The sequence below is a fragment of the Orcinus orca genome, chromosome 10, assembly GCF_937001465.1.
Source record: "Orcinus orca chromosome 10, mOrcOrc1.1, whole genome shotgun sequence".
Taxonomy (NCBI): Eukaryota; Metazoa; Chordata; class Mammalia; order Artiodactyla; family Delphinidae; genus Orcinus; species Orcinus orca.
The window spans coordinates 51,432,710-51,453,227 of NC_064568.1; the positions used below are offsets into that span (position 1 = coordinate 51,432,710).

Sequence of the window (20,518 nt, forward strand, 5' to 3'; positions counted from 1 at the left end):
CCTTGTAGACAGTCAACAAGGGATTATCACAGTAAGTGAAGTAAGTCAGACAGAGAAAGACAAATACCATATGATATCACTTATATGTGGAATCTAAGATATGATATAAATGAACTAATTTACAAAAATAAAAACAGACTCACAGACTTAGGAAACAAACTTATGGTTACCAAACGGGAAGGGGGGTGGGGGAGGAGTAAATTAGAGATTATTAGCATATACAAACTACCATATATAAAATAGCAGATAAAAACTACTACATATAGGGATTTCCCTGGTGGTCCAATGGTTAAGAATCCGCCTTCCAATACAGGGGACTTGGGTTCGATCCCTGGTCAGGGAACTAAGACCCCCACATGCCGTGGGGCAACTTAAGCCCGCACGCTGCACCTACTGAGCCCACGTGCTCTGGAGCCCACACGCCACTAGAGAGAAGCCCACGCGCCACAATGAAAGATCCTGCATGCCGCAACTAAGGCCCAACACAACCAAATAAATAAATAAATATTTTTTAAAAACCTACTACATATAAAGTAGATAAACAACAAGGTCCTACTGTATGTGTATGTGTGTGTGTGTGTGTGTGTGTGTGTGTGTGTGTGTGTGTGTGTATACATGAATCACTTTGCTGTACACCAGAAACTAACATAACACTGTAAAGCAACTATACTTCACCAAGGGAAATCTGTGTGCCAAAGGAAGGTTAAGAAGCCAAGAAGAGGCTCCTGGGGAGTGCACGTGAGGTCTGGTTCAGTAGACACCCAGGTGCAGTATCACCTCTAAAGGTTGCCTTTTTCCTGATGATGCTTCATTGCACCTAGCCCTGGGCTGCTGCTTCTCTTTGGCAAGACAGGAAGAATGAAGGGTGCTAACTCCAAAAATGGCAGACATGTGCCTCATAAAGAGCCCAGAAGGAAAACAGTCTGTGGAATGTTCAGGAAGCTGCCTCCTGTGTTTCTCTTTTGAAATAAAGTTCATCGTGAATGCAGACGTTTCTCTGTTTCCTTTCAGTATTTTTGTTTCACTGACCGTGAATTTCCAGCCCTGTGGTGACCTCACTTTAATAAGTGAAATTCTTTTTAACCAACTGGATGCTGATGAAATGAGCTGCCTCCACTTGGGTTCTCTGGCTCTGCTTCTCTTGGCATCTTGTCTGTGGAGTCAACAGCGTGGGGTCTGGAGGCTTCAGGTGTCCTCTCACCTTCTCCCTGTAGCACCCAAGGCTCACTAAGGGTGTGCTTCTGTTTCCCCCCCCAAGCCAGGGCTGGCCTGGCTGCTCTCCCCGCCAGCCCACCTCACCTTCTTAGCACTGTATTTCACCTCCCCTGCATACGTTACTCCTACCTGTATCTACCTTAAAAATAGAAATGGAATGATTCCCTTCCTTTATGTCTTCAAGAAGAGAGCTGAGGGTCTTCCCTGGTGGTCCAGTGGTTAAGACCACACACTTCCACTGCAGGGGGCACAGGTTCGATCCCTGGTCAGGGAACTAAGATCCCCCAAGCTGCAGTGTGGCCAAAAATTAAAAGAGAACTGAATGCTCACCTCTCAGGTGAGCAGGAATTTTTGAGAATAGCCACCTCCCAGATCTGCTTGAGGAGGCGCTGTGCCTCAAGATCAGGTTTGGGGAAATTCCAGCAACGATGGGAGACTGGAACCAATGAACTGCAATGCTTTGAGCAGCTGATAGAACTTATCCAGTTCAGGGTCTCCCGAGGGAGTGTGGAAGAGTCTGCACTCATTACCATTGACCTGGCACTGGCCAATTTTTCATTTATTTGTCCAGGGTAATGCAAAGCAGGTCTCAGACTTGTGGGTGCTTCAGATAGAGAGAGAGAGAGAGAGAGAGAGAGAGAGAGAGAGAGAAGACTCCTCTCCACCCTCAAAGAGTTGACGGTGTATAAGGACAAGTAAGAGATGGGTGAGTTTCCATGGCACAGAGGAGGAAGGTAATTAGGGAGACTTCCTGAGGCAGTGGCAGCTGAGGTGGAATTTGAAGGATTTTGTTCTGTGGGGATAATGGTTAGAGAAAGGAGAAGAGGACACTGCAGAGAAAACAGCTGGAGCACGGGCTACAAATCTGAGATACCAGTGGTTCTGGGGAGACTAGCTCTGGGTGAGCCCTTGTCCTAGTGCTTCAGAGAATGAGTTGGGTTTGGAACATCCCTGGGGGCTCGAGTGGCTGCTGGGCAGCCCAGATAATCCCACTGCAGTTATTCCTAACTTGATCTATAGATTCAATGCAATCTCAGTCATAATTCCAGCAAGTGATTTTGTGGATATGAACTAATTCTATAGTTTATATGGAGAGACAAAGACCCAGAATAGCTAACTCATAATTCAAGAAGAACAAAGTTGGAGGACTGACATGACTCAACTTCAAGACTTACCTAGAGGGAGGGATAGATTGGGAGTTTGGGATCGACACATACACATATTTAAATTAGATAACCAACAAGGACCTACTGTGTAGCACAGGGAACTCTGCTCAATAATCTGTAATAACCTAAATGGGAAAAAAATCTGAAAAGGAATAGATACATGTACATGTATAACTGAGTCACTTTGCTGTACACCTGAAACTAACACAACATTGTTCATCAACTATGCTCCAATATAAAATAAAATCTTTTTAAAATTAAATTTTAAAAGACATAAAGATGCAAAAATCAATACAGTGTGGTATTGGTGAAAGTACAGACAAACATCAATGGAATCGAGTAGAGAGCCCAGAAATAGACACACATAAATATAGTTAACTGATCTTTGACAAAGGAGCAAAAGCAATACAATGGAGCAAAAATAGTCTTTTTAATATAGGTGCTGGGACAACTGAACATCCACATGCAAAAGAAAAGAATCTAGACACAGCCCTTACACCCCTCACAAAATTTAACTCAAAACGGATCACAGACCTAAATGTAAAATGCGAAACTACAAAAATCCTAGAAGATAATACAGGTGAAAACCTAGATGACCTTGTTTATGGTGATGACTTTCTTGATACAACACCAAAGGCACAATACATGAAAGAAGTAATTGTTAAGCTGGACTTACTTAAGATTGAAAACTTCTGCTCTGCAAAAGACAGTGTCAAGAGAATGAAAAGGCAAGCCCCGGACTGGCGAAAATATCTGCAAAAGACATATCTACTAAAGGACTATTATTCAAAATATACAAAGAACTCTTGAAATTCAACATTATGAAAATGAACAGCTCAATTTAAAAATAGGCAAAAGACCTGAACAGACACCTCACCAAAGATACACAGATGGCAAGTAAGCATACGAAAAAATGCTCCACATCATATGTCGTCAGGGAAATGCAAATTAAAACAACAATGAGGGACTTCCCTGGTGGTGCAGTGGTTAAGAATCTGCCTGCCAATGCCAGGGACACGGGTTCGAGCCCTGGCCCAGGAAGATCCCACATGCTGCGGAACAACTAAGCCCGTGCGCCACAGCTACTGATCCTATGCTCTAGGGCCCGCAAGCCACAACTACTGAAGCCCGCACACCTAGAGCCCGTGCTCCACAACAAGAGAAACCACCGTAGTGAAAAGCCCGTGCACCGCAACGAAGAGTAACTTCTGCTCGCCGCAACTAGAGAAAACCCACGTGCAGCAACAAAGACACAGCACAGCCAAATAAATTAATTAATTCAAAACAAAAAACAATGATTTACCACTACACATCTAGTAGAATGGCCAAAATCCAGAACACTGATGACACCAAATGCTGACAAGCATGTGGAACAGCAGGAACTCCCATTCATTGCTGGTGGGAGTGCAAAATGGTACAGCCACTTTGGAACACAGTCTGGCAGTTTCTTACCAAACTAAACATACTTTTACCATGCGATCCAGCAATCACAGTTCTTGATATTTACCCAAATTAGCTGAAAACTTAAGTTCACACAAAAACCTGTACATGAATGTTTATTAGCAGCTTATTTTCCTAATTGCCAAAACTTGGAAGCAACCATGATGTCTTTCAGTAGGTGAATGGATAAATAAACTGTAGCACTTCCAGACAATAGAATATTATTCAGTGCTAAAAAGAAATAAGCTATCAAGCCTTGAAAACACATGGAGGAAACAAATGCTTATTACTAAGTAAAAGAAGCCAGTCTGAGAAGGCTATGTACTGTATGATTCCAACTATATGACATTCTATAAAAAGCAAAACTATGGGACAGTAAAAGGATTAATGGTTGCCAGGAGTTAGGAGGAATGAATAAGTGTAGCACAAAGGATTTTTAGGGCAGTGAAACTATTTTGTATGATACTACAATGGCGGATGGATGTAATTATATATTCAAAACCCATAGATTGGGTTTATACAATCAAAACCCATAGACTGTAGAACATGAAGAGTGAACCCAAATGTAAACTGTGGCCTTTGAGAGATAATGACATGTCAATGTAGGCTCATGGATTGTAACAAATGTACCACTGTGGTACAGGATAGTGAGAAGGCTGTGCCTGGGTAGACACGGGAACATGGGAAATCTCTGTACCTTCCACTCAATTCTTCTGTGAACCTGAACCTGCTCCAAAACTTAGTTTATTAGTTTTTTAAAAAGCAGGTACTCGGTAATAAATATGATATAATCCTCTTTACGTTAACACACACACACAATATCATATATTATCGCTTATATGTGGAATCTAGAGAAATGGTAGAGATGAACTTATTTGCAAAGCAAAAACAGAGTCACAGATGTAGAGAACAAACTTACGGTTACCAAGGGGGGAAGAAGAGGGTGGGATAAGTTGGGAGATTGGGATTGACATATATACACTACTATGTATAAAACAGATAACTAATGAGAACCTACTGTAAGCACAGGGAACTCTACTGAATGCTCTGTGGTGACCTAAATGGGAAAGAAATCTAAAAAAGAGTGGATATATGTATATGTATGACCGATTCACCTTTCTGTACAGCAAGAAACTAACATATCATTGTAAAGCAACTCTACTCCAATAAAAAATAACACACACACACACACACACAGCTACATATGTAGTATACCTATGTGCATCTCCATCAGTATTTATTTGTAAATACCAAACCGGTAACAGTGTTACCATCAGGGTCGAGGTTGGGGGAGGGGAGAGGCATCCTCTACTCTACAGTCTGTAATTTTTCAGCATTTCACAAAGAGTACCACTTGCTGCTGGGCAGTGTCTCTGGGTCCGCCTTTCAAGGAGACATTAGAGGATAATATTGCCTGGCCATTTAAAAATACAAAGTTGTGGGACTTCCCTGGTGGTCCAGTGGTTAAGAATCCATCTTCCAATGCAGGGGACGTGGGTTCGATCCCTGGTCGGGGAACTAAGATCCCACATGCCGCAGGGCAACTAAGCCTGTGGGCCACAGCTAGAGAGCCTGTGTGCCGCAACTACTGAGCCCACACGCTCTGGAGCCCACATGCCACAACTAGAGAGAAACCCGAGCGCTGCAACGAAGGCCAATGCAGCTAAATAAATAAATAAATCTTTTTAAAAAATAAAAATAAAAACACAAAGTTGTAGCACTTTGTAGCACTTTTATTCATTCAACAAGTATTTTTTGAGTGCTTCATCTGCACCAGGCATTCTGCCAGGTCCTGGGGATGCCAGCGTGAAGGAGATCTCAGTTTAAGGTGCAGGCAACACCCATGGGGGAGAGGGGGTTGCTTTTTGTTTTTCGTCTTCTATTGTTCCGTTCCTTTTGGATTAACCCAATATTTTATATTATTCCATTTTACTTCCTCTACTGGCTTCTTTTTTTTCAGTATTTATTTACTTGGCTACAGCCGGTCTTAGTTGCAGCATGCAGGATCTTTGCAGTGCGTGGGCTCTAGAGCGCATGGGCTTAGTTGCCCCAAAACATGTGTGATGTTAGTTCCCCGACCAGGGATCGAACCCACGTCCCCTGCATTGGAAGGCGTATTCTTAACCACTGGACCACCAGGGAAGTCTCAAGGGGTTGTTTTTTAAGTTTGTTTTTTCCTCCCAGGCTGAAAAAGTTCTGCAGAGTTTGGGAAAACTTATTGTGATTCCTTGTCCTCAGAGAAGCCGTGTGGAGACCCACCTTCCTTCCCACACACCATCCTGCAGGGCCACACGGGCTTGGAGATGGGGGATGAGCTGCTGTACCTTTGTGCCCCCGGCCACGTGACGGGCCGGCGCGAAACAGCCTTCACCTTGCTGTGCAACAGCTGCGGGGAGTGGTATGGCCTGGTCCAGGCCTGCGGGAAAGGTAAGCAGGAAAATAACTCCAGGACAGCTGTATGGACTGCTCCTCCTGATGGGAATTTTCTGCTGCTGCCCTGCTGTCTTGCTCTACTCCTTGGGCTGCCCCGTGAGTCTGAATAAAATTATAGCTGAGGTTAAAAAGACTCCTGTTGGGCATTTAGCTCCCGAAACTTGATCTGATTCCCCCAGATGTCCCCATTCCATCATCATCGTATGCCTGGGGGCGAGGCTTCTGCATCCCACCCCTGCCCAGCCCCCTTGGGAATTCTCCCAATGGCAGAAATCACTCTCTCCTATGACTCCTACACCATGGACCTCATGCCAGACCCTGAATTGTTCCCTGACCTCACAGGGTTCCTTTCTCCCCAAGACTCCTTCAGAGCCCACCTTCCTGATCCCCCATGACCTCTGGGTCCCAAGTGGAGGTTGCCGCTATAGAGGGGGATGACTCCAGCACCACAATGTTACTGAATTTATAGGACGGTTGGTCCCCAGAATGTCCGGCAGATCCTATGGGAGAACCATGATGAGACTAGGGTGCTGTCTTGTCTGTGAGCTTCATCCATGTTGTTGCCTGAGCTGTGGTTTTTTGGGTTCATTGCAGTTTACTATCTATAGTGTGAATACACCACCCATTATTTCTGCTGGTGGTCATTTGGCTTGTTCTTGTGTTGTGACTGTCGAAAATTTACGCTGCGGTGATCGTTCTCCACATCATTCGTTTCACATGTGAACACATTTCTTTTGGTTCCTGGCAGTGGAGTTGCTGCCCATGGGGTAGGTGTGTGTCCAGCTTATGTGGAGAGTTTTCTAAAGTGTTTTGACCAGTTTACTCTCCCACCAGCTGTGTATAAGAGCTCTGTTCCAGCATCCTCACCAACCTTCAGGATTGTGAGACTTTTTATCTTTTCACCAATCTGGTGACTACTCCATGGTGACCTGTAAAACCCATGTCTCTACCCAAGCACTTATCTAATCAGATACTATTAGCATTTACTCAGTAAGTGTCTGTCCAAGATTTTTGCCCATTTCTCTAATTGATTTGATTATTTACGTTAATGTTGGATTTCTTTTTTACGAAAACTTTCTTAATGTGTTGAAATTTTCTCTCTCATTCTGTGGCTTATTTTTTCCTCTTGGAGTGTTTTTTGATGAATAGTGAGATTTTGTTGTCTCAAACTCTCTGTGCACAATTAAAAATTTGTTTTCTTGTTATTGATAGACTGACACGTTAGTAAAAATGCAATAAAAATGAGTTAGCATAAAACTAAAGGAAAGATATTCTAGATATAAATAAAAATTTTCCTTAAATAGACATAAAATTCCCCTGTCAAATTGTTACAAAAGCTTCTAAAAACTTCCTACTTGCTTGTCACATACTAATAACAAAGTTACAGAGTGGGACAAGTCCCTGAAACACAATTTGAGCCGTTTTCTAGAACTTTCCTCTGTTGCTGCCGCTTTGTGGCAGGCAGGAGCTGCTGCCAGTTCCGATGGATTCACCTGCCTGAGAAAAGAGGCATAAGACCTGACTTGCTGCTTGTGGCATGTGTCGCCTCAAAGCAGACCCAGGCTCACCCTGAGGTGTCAGTGGGCTGGCTGTGTTTCTGGCGAGGCACCGAGGCTGCACCATCCCACGAGGCACGTCCACCACTCAAAGGGGTTGTTTACTGGCCCCAGTAGAATGAGAACTAAATGAAGGTTTTGTGTGTCTGAAATGGTGTTTACTTTCTCACCGCAAAGCAGAGTCATTGGAGCTTTCAGCTGCTGGGCAGAAATTCTGGTTTCTACACTTAGCTGAATATACAGACTGTTATAGTTTTCATTACTCTATAGATTTAACGTTTAAAGTATCTGTGTTATTATAAATGTGTGTGTGTGTGTGTTACAAGAATATTGTCACCAGGTGTTTGATTCCACCTTACATGTATTTTTCCAGTGAACACCAACTTGTTTTGATTAAGGAACTGCTTCAGTTGGAGAAAAGTCATCTTGAGAGGGTGGGCCGAACAAGGGTTTTGGAGTTGGACCCATCTTGGTTTGGACAACAACATTCCTTCTACGGCCTATTGGCCATTCATTCATTCACTCTATCCCCCTCCCTTCATCTGGCAGGGTCCCAGGTACTGTGTAATCAACGTTGAGCAAAACTGTCCCAACCCTAAAGGAAACTAGTAAACTGAATACCTTAGGAGAGACAGAGAAGCAGTAGATGATGAGGTAAAAGGGAAAGCTGGAAAACGAGGTGTCCCAGGTGAAATTTTAAAGGAAGTGTGTGTTCCCAGGTGGGAAAAGTGCTCAAAGGCTGCACAGGTCCAGTCAATGGAAGCTAAAAAGTGTGCACTAGTTTCACAGCCTACGAAGGTTCTGGTAGCCTCATGTTTTCAGTGTGTAGCTGGGGAGTGGGATGCACCTGGGAGGAACTGCAGCGAGCACAGCAATGAGCTGGAGCTTAGGAGCTCAGGGCCACTAGGAAGACTGTTTCACTCAAATTTGTCACTGTTTGGGCATCTTGAAGACTGGCTAGATGACTTGGGTTAGATTCTCTAAAAGCGGAGCCTGTTCAGATGTCCATGGCTTGTTGGGGGAGAAAGGGAATAAGGGAGGCAGGGAAGGTGAGAGGGAGGAGTTAAGGATGTGGCCTTGGCTGGATCCTTGCTTTGCCTGATCCCTTGGGGAGCTGGGGAGCATGAATTGCACCACAGGGTTGGTCCCACTTGGAAGCAAGGGGACCGGCCTGAGTTCCTCCATATTAGTCTGTCGTTGGCTGCAGGCTGCTGTGCACGGAGGGCAAGGCGGGTTGCAACCGCCCTGAGGCTCCCATTCCTCCAAGGGCAGTCCTCCAGAGGAGTGGCAGCTGTGAACCCTCAGCTGCCGTCGCTCATAGCAGCTGGGGGATGGGTGCGCTGGTCTGGGAAAGGGGACATGAGCACTGACAGCATCCACTACAGTGGAGAACTTAGTTGCTTATTAAAGCATCAGTTCAGGAGAGCAGTGGTTTAAAGAAAAATTAGTAAAGTGGGAACTGCCTGAATGAGCATGATGAAATTTAAACTTTGAATGGTGAGCGGGCATGAATGCACAGGGGCACGCCCACCTGGGTGGTCAGTGAGTGGCCAGTGCAGGAGGGTGCCTCAGGCACGCACTGCCCACCCAGGTTGTATGTTCACCTTGACCTTATGGTCCAGCCTCAAGTGGTGCTGGTGAAATCTCTCACTTAGCACAGGGACTTTAGCCTTGACCATCAACCTGAATGGGTGGGGACTTCTTAAACTGCCATTTTCTCCCCTCTGCGTGTTGGTATTTCTCTAGCTTTGGTTCCTAGAGTCCAGGTCTGGGTCTGGCCATTTTGTTTTCCATTCTCCTACCTGAATCCACAGTTGGTTTCCATTCCCAGTTGGGTAGCACGAAACGTTTGTCATACCTCTCTAATGTTCTTGGTATCCAACTATGGTTGGTTGTTGCCCTAATTATAGAAAAGTCCTGGTGCTTTGCTCCTTACGCATGTGCACAGATTTCCATGCTATATTTGGTTTTCTTTGGGCTTCTTATTATACCAAGTCCCATATCTTCAAGGCCATATCCATCTCTGGCCACTTGTACCCTAGATAGTCTCTGACCTCCCAGCACTCCGAGTGGCCACCCCTGGCCACGTGACCATGGTGCCACACATGCTCCCCTGGGCACACTGACCATTCCCCTACTTGCTGTCCTGGGTGCTCACTGCCTTCAACAGCTCTGCCCTCTCCTGACTCAGCACCCAGTGGTCCTATGGCCTCTACCCTGGTCTGCAATTACCCCAGGAAGGGAGAGACTCATAGACCCTTGCTCTCTGATTTGCCCCTTGATCCTCCTTTAAAACTTGCCCTGGGGACTTCCCTGGCAGTCCAGTGGTTAAGATTCTGAGCTTCGACTGCAGGCGGCACAGGTTCAATCCCTGGTCAGGGAACTAACATCCCACATGCCACATGGCGTGGCCAAAAAAAAGACAACTTGCCCTGACAAAGGGTATCTGCTAAGACAGGCTCTGAAAAGCCGTTAAGATTTTCCACTCCAAGCTCCATGGTTCTGTTTGTGCTTTCTGGTCTGTAGTATCAGGAAAGTGAGTGACACCAAGCTTGACCTCGCTCTACCAGCCCTGCCACCTCTGAGTCCAACAACACATGGACAGCTACTCCTTTTCCCTTCCCTGGTCTGTTGCAGCTATGGAAACAAGACCCATTCCCCATTTGGGCACCGAGAAAAGAGCTGTCGTAAACCATGCCAAACCTGTTCCATGTCATCTCTGTTTTGGGAGTTGTTTTTTGTTCTTGTTTTGTTTTTTTAAACAACTTTCCTGAGGTTTAATTTGCATACAATAAACAGTAACCATTTAAAATATAAAAGTCTCTGAGTTGTCACAGATCTGTACACCCATGAAACCACCACCAGAACCAAAATACAGAACATTTTCATCTTCCCCAAGTCTCCTCATGTTCCTTTCTGTAAGAGGAGTTTTATATACTTTATTTCATTTCATCTTCACAAGTCTGAAAGTAGAAATGGCCAGCTCCAATTGATAGATGGGAAAACTGAGGGACAGAGAGGTTCAGTAACTTCCTGCGTCAGGCAGCCAGAAAGAAGCAGAGCCAAGGGACTTCCCTGGTGGCACAGCGGTTAATAATCTGCCTGCCAATGCAGGGGACACGGGTTCGAGCCCTGGTCCAGGAAGATCCCACATGCCGCAGAGCAACTAAGCCTGTGCGCCACAACTACTGAGCCTGCGCTCTAGAGCCCACGAGCCACAACTACTGAGCCCGCGTGCCACATCTACTAAAGCCCGCGCACCTAGAGCTTGTGCTCCACAACAAGAGAAGCCACCGCAATGAGAAGCCTGCGCACCAGGGCAAAGAGTAGCCCCCGCTCACTTCAACTAGAGAAAGCCCGCGCACAGCAACAAAGACTCAAGGCAGCCAAAAAAAAAAAAAAGAATTATTAAAAAAAAAAAAAAGCAGAGCCAAGATTAAAACCAGGCATGTCTCATTCCAACATCTTTATGATGGCTGTGTGCTTCTCCAGGGGCCTCTAAAAAGCATCAGGGCTTGCTTTGTAAACTAGCTGTTCCCTCACTAAGTTCCTTTGCTATTTTCCCTCATTTCTAAAGCCCATCTTTTGTTTTCTTAAATTAACTTCCATTTCTGTTTTTCTCCATCTTCTAGACTTCCTTCATAGAGTAAAAGCCAGAGACTGGACTGAATTTAGAATCTCTTTGTCAATATTGCCATATTTGTTCAGAGGTTCATTGAACCAGTGGTTATTTCTGGCTTGTCTGGTTGTCTTTTTCAAAATTACTATTTTTAAAGGCTGTGTAGCCAAGACCAGAGGGAAAAAGAAGGCATGCGTGGGCTTCCATTAATGCAACAACATGAAAAATGGCAGCCCTGGGAAAGCCCAGGGTTCTGGGCCCCGGCCTGTGTACTTCTGCCCCTGATAAAGGCACGACCTGGGCGACTCTTTTCTTTTTACTCCTGATTTCTATTGATGTGTAGTCTTTGGTTTTCCTAAAGTAACAATTAAATCTAAACACACAGGGAATGACTTGGTTTTTGCCAAGAGAGCCCATGGAGTTTACATTTCCTGGACCCGTTGGTCTAAATCAGGAGGCCCAGTGTTGTGCCAGCCCAGCTTTCAGGAGAGCGTGGGGGAGGGGAGGGCTGGAGGGTTGGTTAAGGAGAGCGCAGACTCAGGGGAGCAGAGGGAGGGGAGAGAAATTACACCTCAGCAGGCAAAGGGCTGATGTTCCCCACCTTGAGGCAGAGTGTAATTTTGGGTTGACGTTCAGTGAGCAACAAACTTTACTGTTACTCAAGAAGGGAAAAACAGGCTTGGGATATTTTGTCATGAGTAGACTCTTTGTAAACAGTTGGTGTGTGTGTCTTCATTTGAGGTTTTGGCGAAACTGTGACACAGTGAGAGCCTGTTTCTGAGCCAGACCTTGACCTGAGAACCTGGGCAGACAGGAAGAGCTTGGCTCTGGGCCCTGGGCTGCCATCCAGGGATGCTCTAGGCTCAGGGAGCTCTGAAGGCAGAACCTCCAGACACACACACACACACACACACACACACACACACACACACACACAGCTCAGACTGGCCATAAGGGTCCTGGTCAAGGCAGGCCCACCAGGCAAGAGTGGGCTGACCTAGCCCAAATCCCCAGCTCTAACATTATACGCTAGGCGAGTATCTCCTGCACAAGAAGGTATGGGGGAGGAGAAAATGGCTCACGTCCTGCCCATATTCCAGGTGCCTTTTGACTTCTGAAGCTCATGGGCTGGGTTACGTGGGAGAAGGAATTTAGCCCACATTGATTATGCTCAGTACTAGGACTAAGAGGTTGTTTACCATTCTTTGCTACTGTCATGCACCAAATAATGCCCTGGCTGACGGACTTCCAGACTGAACCAAGCTTGATCAAAACGGGCTTCCATCACTCACTTGTTCACCTCTTCATTCACGCGGTTATTCATTCAACAAATATTTCCAGAGTGTCTACTATGTGCCAAGCACCACGCTGAGTGCTGGGGACACAAAGGCAGAGAGGACTTGTCCACACACCAGAAGACAGAACTGTCACAAATACCCTGAGAGGATGACCAATATGGAGTCCCAAACAAACACTTCCCAACACAGACGGTCCTCAACCTCAGACACACGTCAGAACCAATTGGCAAAATGCCCAAATAGCACTTGGTGCTCAAAAGAGAAGCTTGCCGGGTGCGCACCAGTGAACTTACCTCGGTCTTGGAGCTCGTCAGCTCTTCCAGAGGCATCTTTCCATTCCACCAAGGGAAAGCGTACGCTGGCAGCCAATGCCAAGCTGGGAAGAAACAGGGAGAATCCCCGAAACAAATAGTTTCGACAGCTGCTATGAACGTCCCCGCAAACCCCCTCTCAGGGCCAGCGAGTCACGAGCAACCAGCTCCTCGCAGCCATCCCGGCGAGTCTTCATGGCGGCGGCTCTGGTCGGGAAAACCCGGGAGCCAGATATCGCGAGAGCCCAGCCTCAGGTTGGGCGCCAAATACTTAACCTAAAGTGGGTCCAGCTGCTCGCCGCTCAAAAGCCAATAAAGAGGCAAGGTTGACGGAAAGGAAAGTTTGCTTTATTTCAAAGGCCAGCAACCGACAGGGGAGGCCAGTCTCCTGTCCAAAGACCGACTCCCCCCACTGACAATCAGTGGGCAAGAGCTTTTATAGGCAGAGGGTGGGGACTACATGCAGGAACAGCACAGTCAGCTCTGACCGTCATCTTGAAATTGGTCAGGTGGTGGTCTGATCACCATCATCTTGATTGTTTTAGGTTCAGTTAATCTTCAGTTCCAGGGTCGGTTTGTTCCCATTTCTTTGAGGCCAGTTCTCAGAATTGTGGCAGCTTATGTCATGGCTACAGCCTGGTCACCATATAGTTAACTTCTTCCACCTGCTGGGGGTTTTAGTATCTACAAAGTAGCCTTCATCGAGTCATAGTAGTAACATCAAAGATCACAAATATAATAATGAGAAGTAAAATGAATGGGCTTAGCTTTTAGGAGCAGATCAGAAAGGATTTTTAAATGTGTTTATAACTCTGCAAGTCATTAAATAAGCAAGATAAGGAGACTTATTAGAAATAAACCAAATGCCCACTAATCCAGTTTCAGAGCCCAGGAACACACCACACCTCAGCATTCCATGCAGACCTTGGTGCTGGAGATCTTTGCATTTTGCCCTTTTTAAGGTGCAGAGTGAAGTAGGGGGAAACTCCTGAGCTTTGTTTCCACCTGCAGAACACGTCTGGCTCCAAATGTGGTGAGGTGGGGGGCAGTGGAGGGGGATCCCTCACACCAACAACCAATTTTGCAAATCTCTGGACACCAGCTGGGAGTCCTACAGTTCAATTCCATTCTAACATTACCTACCTGGAGTTAGTGCAGAACCCATGGATTACGGGCTCAGTCCCACAAGACTGCCTCTGCTTTACATGCCAATCACAAATCCAGATCACCTGGACTTGTGACCAACTGGCTATAAATTGGGGGTTTTTACGACCCCCTCCTCAGGTTTGACAATTTACTAGAACAGCTCACAGAACTCAGGAAAGGACTTTACTTATAGTTACCAGTTTATTATAAAGGATATTACAAGGATACAGGTTGAATAACCAGATGAAGAGGTACATAGGACAAGGTCTGGAAAGATCCCGAGGACGGGAGCTTCTGTCCCTTGAACCTGGGGTGTATTCCTCCCCAGCACGTTGGACACATTCACCAACCTGGAAGTTCTTGAAACCCTGTAGTTTAAGGGTTTTTATAGAGGTTTCATTATGTTGGTATGGTTGGTTACACCATTGGCCTTGGCGATCAGCTCAATCTCCAGCCCCTCTCCCTAGGTGGGGGTGGGGCTGAAAGGTCCAACCCTCTAATCACGTGGTTGGTTCCTCTGACAACCAGCCCCCAACCTGAAGCTCTCTAGGGGCCCACAGAGTCACCTCATTAACATAACTCAGGTATGGTCAAAGAAACTTGTTATGCATAACAAAAAATATTCCTGTCACCCCTATCACGCAGGAAATTCCAAGAGTTTTAGGAGCTCTGTGCCAGGAACCAAAGACCAAATATGTATGTTATTATATCACAAGAGCCTAAGAAACCTTTCTATTTAATAATTGTGTCTTGGACTTCCCTGGTGGCGCAGTGGTTAAGAATCTGCCTGCCAATGCAGGGGACACAGGTTTGAGACCTGGTCCGGGAAGATCCCAAATGCCGCAGAGCAACAAAGCCTGTGCGCCACAACTACTGAGCCCGAGCTTTGCCGCAACTACTGAAGCCCATGCGCTCTAGAGCCCGTGCTCTGCAACGAGAAGCCGCCGCAATGAGAAGCTCACACACCGCAACGAAGAGTAGCCCCTGCTCACCGCAACTTGAGAAAGCCCACGCACAGCAACGAAGACCCATTGTAGCCAAAAAATTTTAAAATAAATTTAAAATAAAATAATTGTGTCTTGTAGTAGGATGTAACTTTCAAAGACCATTGAGAGGGGCAAGCTCAGCGGGCTGCTCTCTTCTGAGGACACAGCTACTTGAGACCTTCCTAACCAGCATGGTTCCTACCTCACCAAGCTGTCCTTACATTCGGGGCTCCTGCCTGTGGGGCCCGTCTTCCTTCTCACTCAGCTGGATTCAGGATACTTCACAGCACATCTCACAACTCAGAAGTCTTACAAAGAGCAAATCAGAGTTTCAAAAGATACTTTTTTATTTAATTAAAACATACATTCAATGATATCACTTATATGTGGAATCTAAAAAATAAAACAAACTAGTGAATAAAACAAAAAAGAAGCTGACTCACAGATATCAAGAATAAACTAGTGGTTACCAGTGGGGAGAGGGAAGGGGGAGGGGCAACATAGGGGTAGGAGATAAAAATAAAAGGGTTATTATGAGATTATATGGAATCGTGTGTGAAACTGTTGAAAATTGTAAACCACTATAGAATTTAAAGATCTTTCATTCAATTTTTAGAAAGTTTGAAAAAACATACATATAAATCATAAGGGAACAGATTAATAAATTATCAAAAAATAAAGAAATTTGGCCACCACACAGGCCAAGAAGTAGAATGCTGCCAGTACCCCCAAAAGAATGTGCTCTTTTGTGCTCGGATTCTTTTGCACAATTTTTTATGGCTGTGAGATTCCATGTCGTGGGAAGCAGGGGTTGGTTCATTTTTATTGATGTCCAGATTTTCATTGTATGAATGTACAACAGTGTATGTGTCATTTCTGCAATTAATGGCCATTTGAAGTGTATCTAGTTTCTGGTTATTATAAACATGCTCGTGCATGTCTTTTGGTGACCGTGTCCACACGTTGCTGTTGGGTACATACTTAGGAGTGGAATTGCTGTGCTTTGCATCCTTGTTTACACTAGGGATTTTCGGTCTGTTTAATTTTAGCCATTCTGGTGCTATGTAAATGGCATTTCATTATGGCTGTAATTAGCATTTCTCTATTACTAATGAGGTTGAGCCTCTTTACACGTGTTAAATGACTATTTAGATATCCTTTTTGTGATGTTCTGATTCAAGTATCTTGCCAACTTTTCTATGGTTTGTCTGCCTATTTATTTATTTATTTTAAACTTATTTATTTATTTTTGGCTGCGTTGGGTCTCCGTTGCTGCGCGCGGGCTTTCTCTAGTTGTGGAGAGCAGGGGCTACTCCTCGTTGCAGTGCGCAGTCTTCTCATTGAGGTGGCTTCTCTTGTTGCGGAGCATGGTCTCTAGGTACACAGACTTCAGTAGTGGTGGCACGCGGGCTCAGTATTTGTGGCTCACGGGCTTAGTTGCTCCACAGCATGTGGGATCTTTCCAGACCAGGGATCGAACCCGTGTCCCCTGAATTGGCAAGTAGATTCTTAACCACTATGCCACCTGGGAAGTCCCTGCCTATTTATTATTGATTTGTAGGAGTTCTTTATAAATTCTGGAACCCTTTGGAGGCTATATGTGTTGCAATTATCTTCAACTCTGTGGCTTGCCTTTTAACTCTCTTCATGGTCGCTTTTGATGAACAGAAGTTCTTAAAGTTAATGTAATTCCATTGTCTGTCTTTGCGCCAATACCACACACAGTCTTAAAAAGTACTCCAGTTTTATAGTTAATCTTGAAATCTTGTAGTTTGCATGCTCCAGCTTTTCTTTTTCCTTGTCTATTCTTGGCCCTCTGCATTTCCATAAATTTTAGCATCAGCTTGTCAATGTCTGAGATATTTATTAGGATTGTATTAAATCTACATAGATCAATTTGGGCAGTATTGACAGCTTAACAATTACACTTCCATTGTACTAACATAGGATAGCCTTCACTACTTAAGTCTTCTTTAATTTTGCTCAGAAATACTTTGTACCATTCTATGTAGAAATCTTACCCATCTTTTGTTAGATTTATTCCTAGGAGTCTGGGGTTTTTTTATGCTATGGCAAATGGTATCTTTTAAATTTTTTGTTTTCTGTTTATTGCTGGTATATAGAGATACAGTTGATGTTTTATGTGGACTGTAGACCCAGTTTCCTTGATAAACTTGCCTGTTAATTTGTTTAACACTTTGTATATAGGTTCTTTGGGTTTATCTGTGATACAGTCATAGCATCTGAGAATAACAGTTTTATTTCATTTGTTCTAGTCCTTATGCTTTTGGTTTCCCTTTCTGTGTTCCACGCTGGTTCTGTGACCTCGGACTTAATGAGGCCTTTCCCTCTTTCCTTCCAGATGAGGGTGAGGTACATATTGACTATGAAGATAATTTTCCTGATGACAGATCTGTGTCATTCAGAGAGCTCATGGAGGATTCCCGGACAAAGGCAGAAGAGGACAGGGGTCAGGGAGAAGCCTCTGAGGAGGCTCCAAAGCAGGACCATCTGGTCTCTATTTCTGTGGGGAAAGAAGACACAGCCCAGGATACAGCTTTTGCGCCAACCACAGGTTTGCCCAGCACTGGGAGCGGTGTCCCCACAGACCTGCCAGGATCCCGACAAAACCAGAAGTACATGTTCTGGTTTCCTGATGAGACCTTCCACAAGCCTGAGTTGGAAAAGGAGATGGACGAGGACACCAAAAAGCAGTTTCCTGCTGGAGACAACCACAGTGGCACCACATCGGCCCCAGGTGAGCCAGAAACTAGGGTCATCTACAGCAGCACTGATGGTCCCTTGGGGCCATTTGTGGGCAGGAATGACAGGAAGGCAGGTGACCCAATGGTGAGCAGCAGCGATGAGTCCTGGTTAGATGGCTACCCTGTGACCAATGGGGCTTGGAGGAAGACAGAGGCAGAAGAGGAGGAAGAGAAGGACGAGGGCAATCGATCAGTAGGGCTGGAAGAAACCGTCCTAGTTACACCCAATCAGCCTGCTCTTGTGGAAGTTAAGAAGCCCAGGAGTACCACCCTCACACTCAGTGAGGACACAACCAACCGTTCAGTTCTTCCAACTCAAACTCTAGATGTAGAAGCTTTGGCTCTCAGACCCATGAGTGTGTCTGAAACTGAGAGTCCCAGCAAGGGGGATGGTGACTTGACCAGGGACCAGTCAACTGTTCCTTGGAGATATGCCACAGAGAAGCCTCCCATGTCCACCCTACCCTATGAGCTCACCAGCTCTATCCTGGAGACGGTGACAACCGCCATCCACAAGACGTCGAACCTCATTCCCTCAACTGTCACGGCGGCCACCCGGACTCCAGTGGAAATCACTGCCCCTGAGGTCCAGGATACCTTTCCATACCTGCTGTCTGAGGACTTCCTGGGACAGGAAGTCCCCGGCCCAGGTGCAAGCGAGGAGCTTCTTCCAACCTTGAAGTCCTGCGTAGGGGATAAGTGTCGCAGCCTCAGCAGAGGCCCCATCATTGCCACCATTGTCACGGTCCTGTGCCTGCTGCTGTTCCTGGCAGGCATGGGGGCCGTGTGGGGTTACCGCAGGTGCTGGCACAAGAGCTCCGTGTACAAGCTGAATGTTGGCCAGCGGCAGGTTGGTCACTACCACCAGCAGATTGAGATGGAGAAGGTCTAGCCACCTTGGGGGGCTCGCCTGAAGCCCCTTGGGAGGAAGATAAACTGTGACATATCACATTGAGAAACCCTGACAATTCACTAGCACACGAAACAAGTGGAGTAGGGCTCGTCTTCTTTTTCTCAGGTCTTTGTTTTCTAGGCTGAGAAGCATCTCTGGAGGCACCTGGCAGGGCAGGGAGGCTTTGGTGGCATCTTCACACACCTCAGCATCCCCTTGACCATCTGCCCTGGAACCTGTTGCACTAATCCCAGACCTGTGCTTCCTAATTCCAGTGAGAGGTCAAAACTCACCTCTTCATCATACAGTTGTCTTTTCTTTTTTTTTTAAGAAAGAAAATGACTGAGATTGCAACATGAAATTTTCGAAATAGATGTGATGTACAAAGCATTTGAGAGCGGTGTTATTTCGGATATAGATATTTAATTGCTGGGAGTGGGATATGGAAGAATAATGGGTTATTTCCTTTTAATGCTGTGACGTTGCTGAGGGCATATGAGCCAAGAACCAGGACATAGTCTAGAAGCGTTGAGATTTTTTAAAAATTGTTTGTTGAAATTGGAAAGAATTTATGACAGATGTTTGGTTGGGTGGGGAGGGGAGGAGTGGTGGGACACACATCCACCCTGTTCCCTCCATCCTGTGGGACAGCCCATCGTTTTTTTAAAAAACAAGATTTGTTTTGTACCGGTAAGCACCATTTCGTCTCAGAAGCAGTGGCCTGGTTGTCCTTGACCAGTCTGTGCCTAGGAATGTCTTAGAGTTTTTGCCAGGACTAACAAAACTCAGTCCTCGGTTTCCTTTCTCAGGATTAACCATTCCTCTGAACTCCAGGAAGAGAGAATGAGCTAGGAGGAAAAAAATGTTTCAAGAGGGCCAAGGGCTAGGATATCAAGCATGGGTACCTACCTGATAGAGAAGCAGAGGAATTGAAAAGGAATATGAAATGACCTGTGACAATCCGTACCTTACCCTGTTGTGGCGATTTTGAGCCCTCTAGAAACAGCCTGAGTGCAGGATGGACTCCGCATGGCTGCTGTGCACCCAGTTCACGGCATCTCGATCATCTTATGGTGACTCAGCACATCTCGCTTATGATGACAGAGCATGCGCCTCAGACCAGTGGCATCGACATCACCTGGGAACTTGCTAGAGGTGCAAATTCTCTGGTTCCACCCCAGATGAAGTGGAGACCCTGGGGGTGGGGCCCAGCTATCTGTGCTTTAACCAGCCCTCCAGGTGATTCTGATGCACGCTCAAGACTGAACCACAGGCTTACAAGCACATAAATTTTGAGCTTTGAGGCCAGCTGAGGCTCTGGAGGCACCGATGAGGAACACCTGAGGTCTGTCTTGCACGGAGGTCAGGCATCACTGTGCCCCTGGATAGCATTTGAGGCTGCCAAAACATCACTTCCAACTCAAAAATAGGTAATATTAATACAAATGTATTAATAAATTTATCACAAATAAATAATACATGCAAATGTATTATTTGATAGAACTGCAAAATAAAACCAACACATCAGTTTTTAAGTTTTTATTGATTTGGTGTCATCTAAATTAATGTTATAGGATCTAATAATGCACGTAGAAACGGAATGCTTAAAAACACTGTAAACCGGGCTTCCCTGGTGGTGCAGTGGTTGAGAGTCTGCCTGCCGATGCAGGGGACACGGGTTCGTGCCCCGG

General features: G+C 45.6%; 1 protein-coding gene and 1 long non-coding RNA gene across 2 annotated transcripts in view; one reads left to right on the forward strand and one right to left on the reverse strand.

Annotated features, from left to right (window-relative positions):
- The window catches only part of SUSD5 (sushi domain containing 5), a 38,396-nt gene extending 18,046 nt beyond the window's left edge, over nucleotides 1-20,350 (forward strand). Inside the window, exons 4-5 of the mRNA XM_033405536.2 lie at nucleotides 6,060-6,248; nucleotides 17,533-20,350. Coding sequence (XP_033261427.1) covers nucleotides 6,060-6,248; nucleotides 17,533-18,827 — 1,484 coding nt within the window. The 3' untranslated portion in view covers nucleotides 18,828-20,350. The remainder of the gene's footprint in view (nucleotides 1-6,059; nucleotides 6,249-17,532) is intronic.
- A 1-nt stretch (nucleotide 20,351) lies between these two features.
- The window catches only part of LOC125965618 (uncharacterized), a 129,907-nt gene continuing 129,740 nt past the window's right edge, over nucleotides 20,352-20,518 (reverse strand). Inside the window, exon 2 of the long non-coding RNA XR_007479709.1 lies at nucleotides 20,352-20,484. This is a non-coding gene — a long non-coding RNA (uncharacterized LOC125965618). The remainder of the gene's footprint in view (nucleotides 20,485-20,518) is intronic.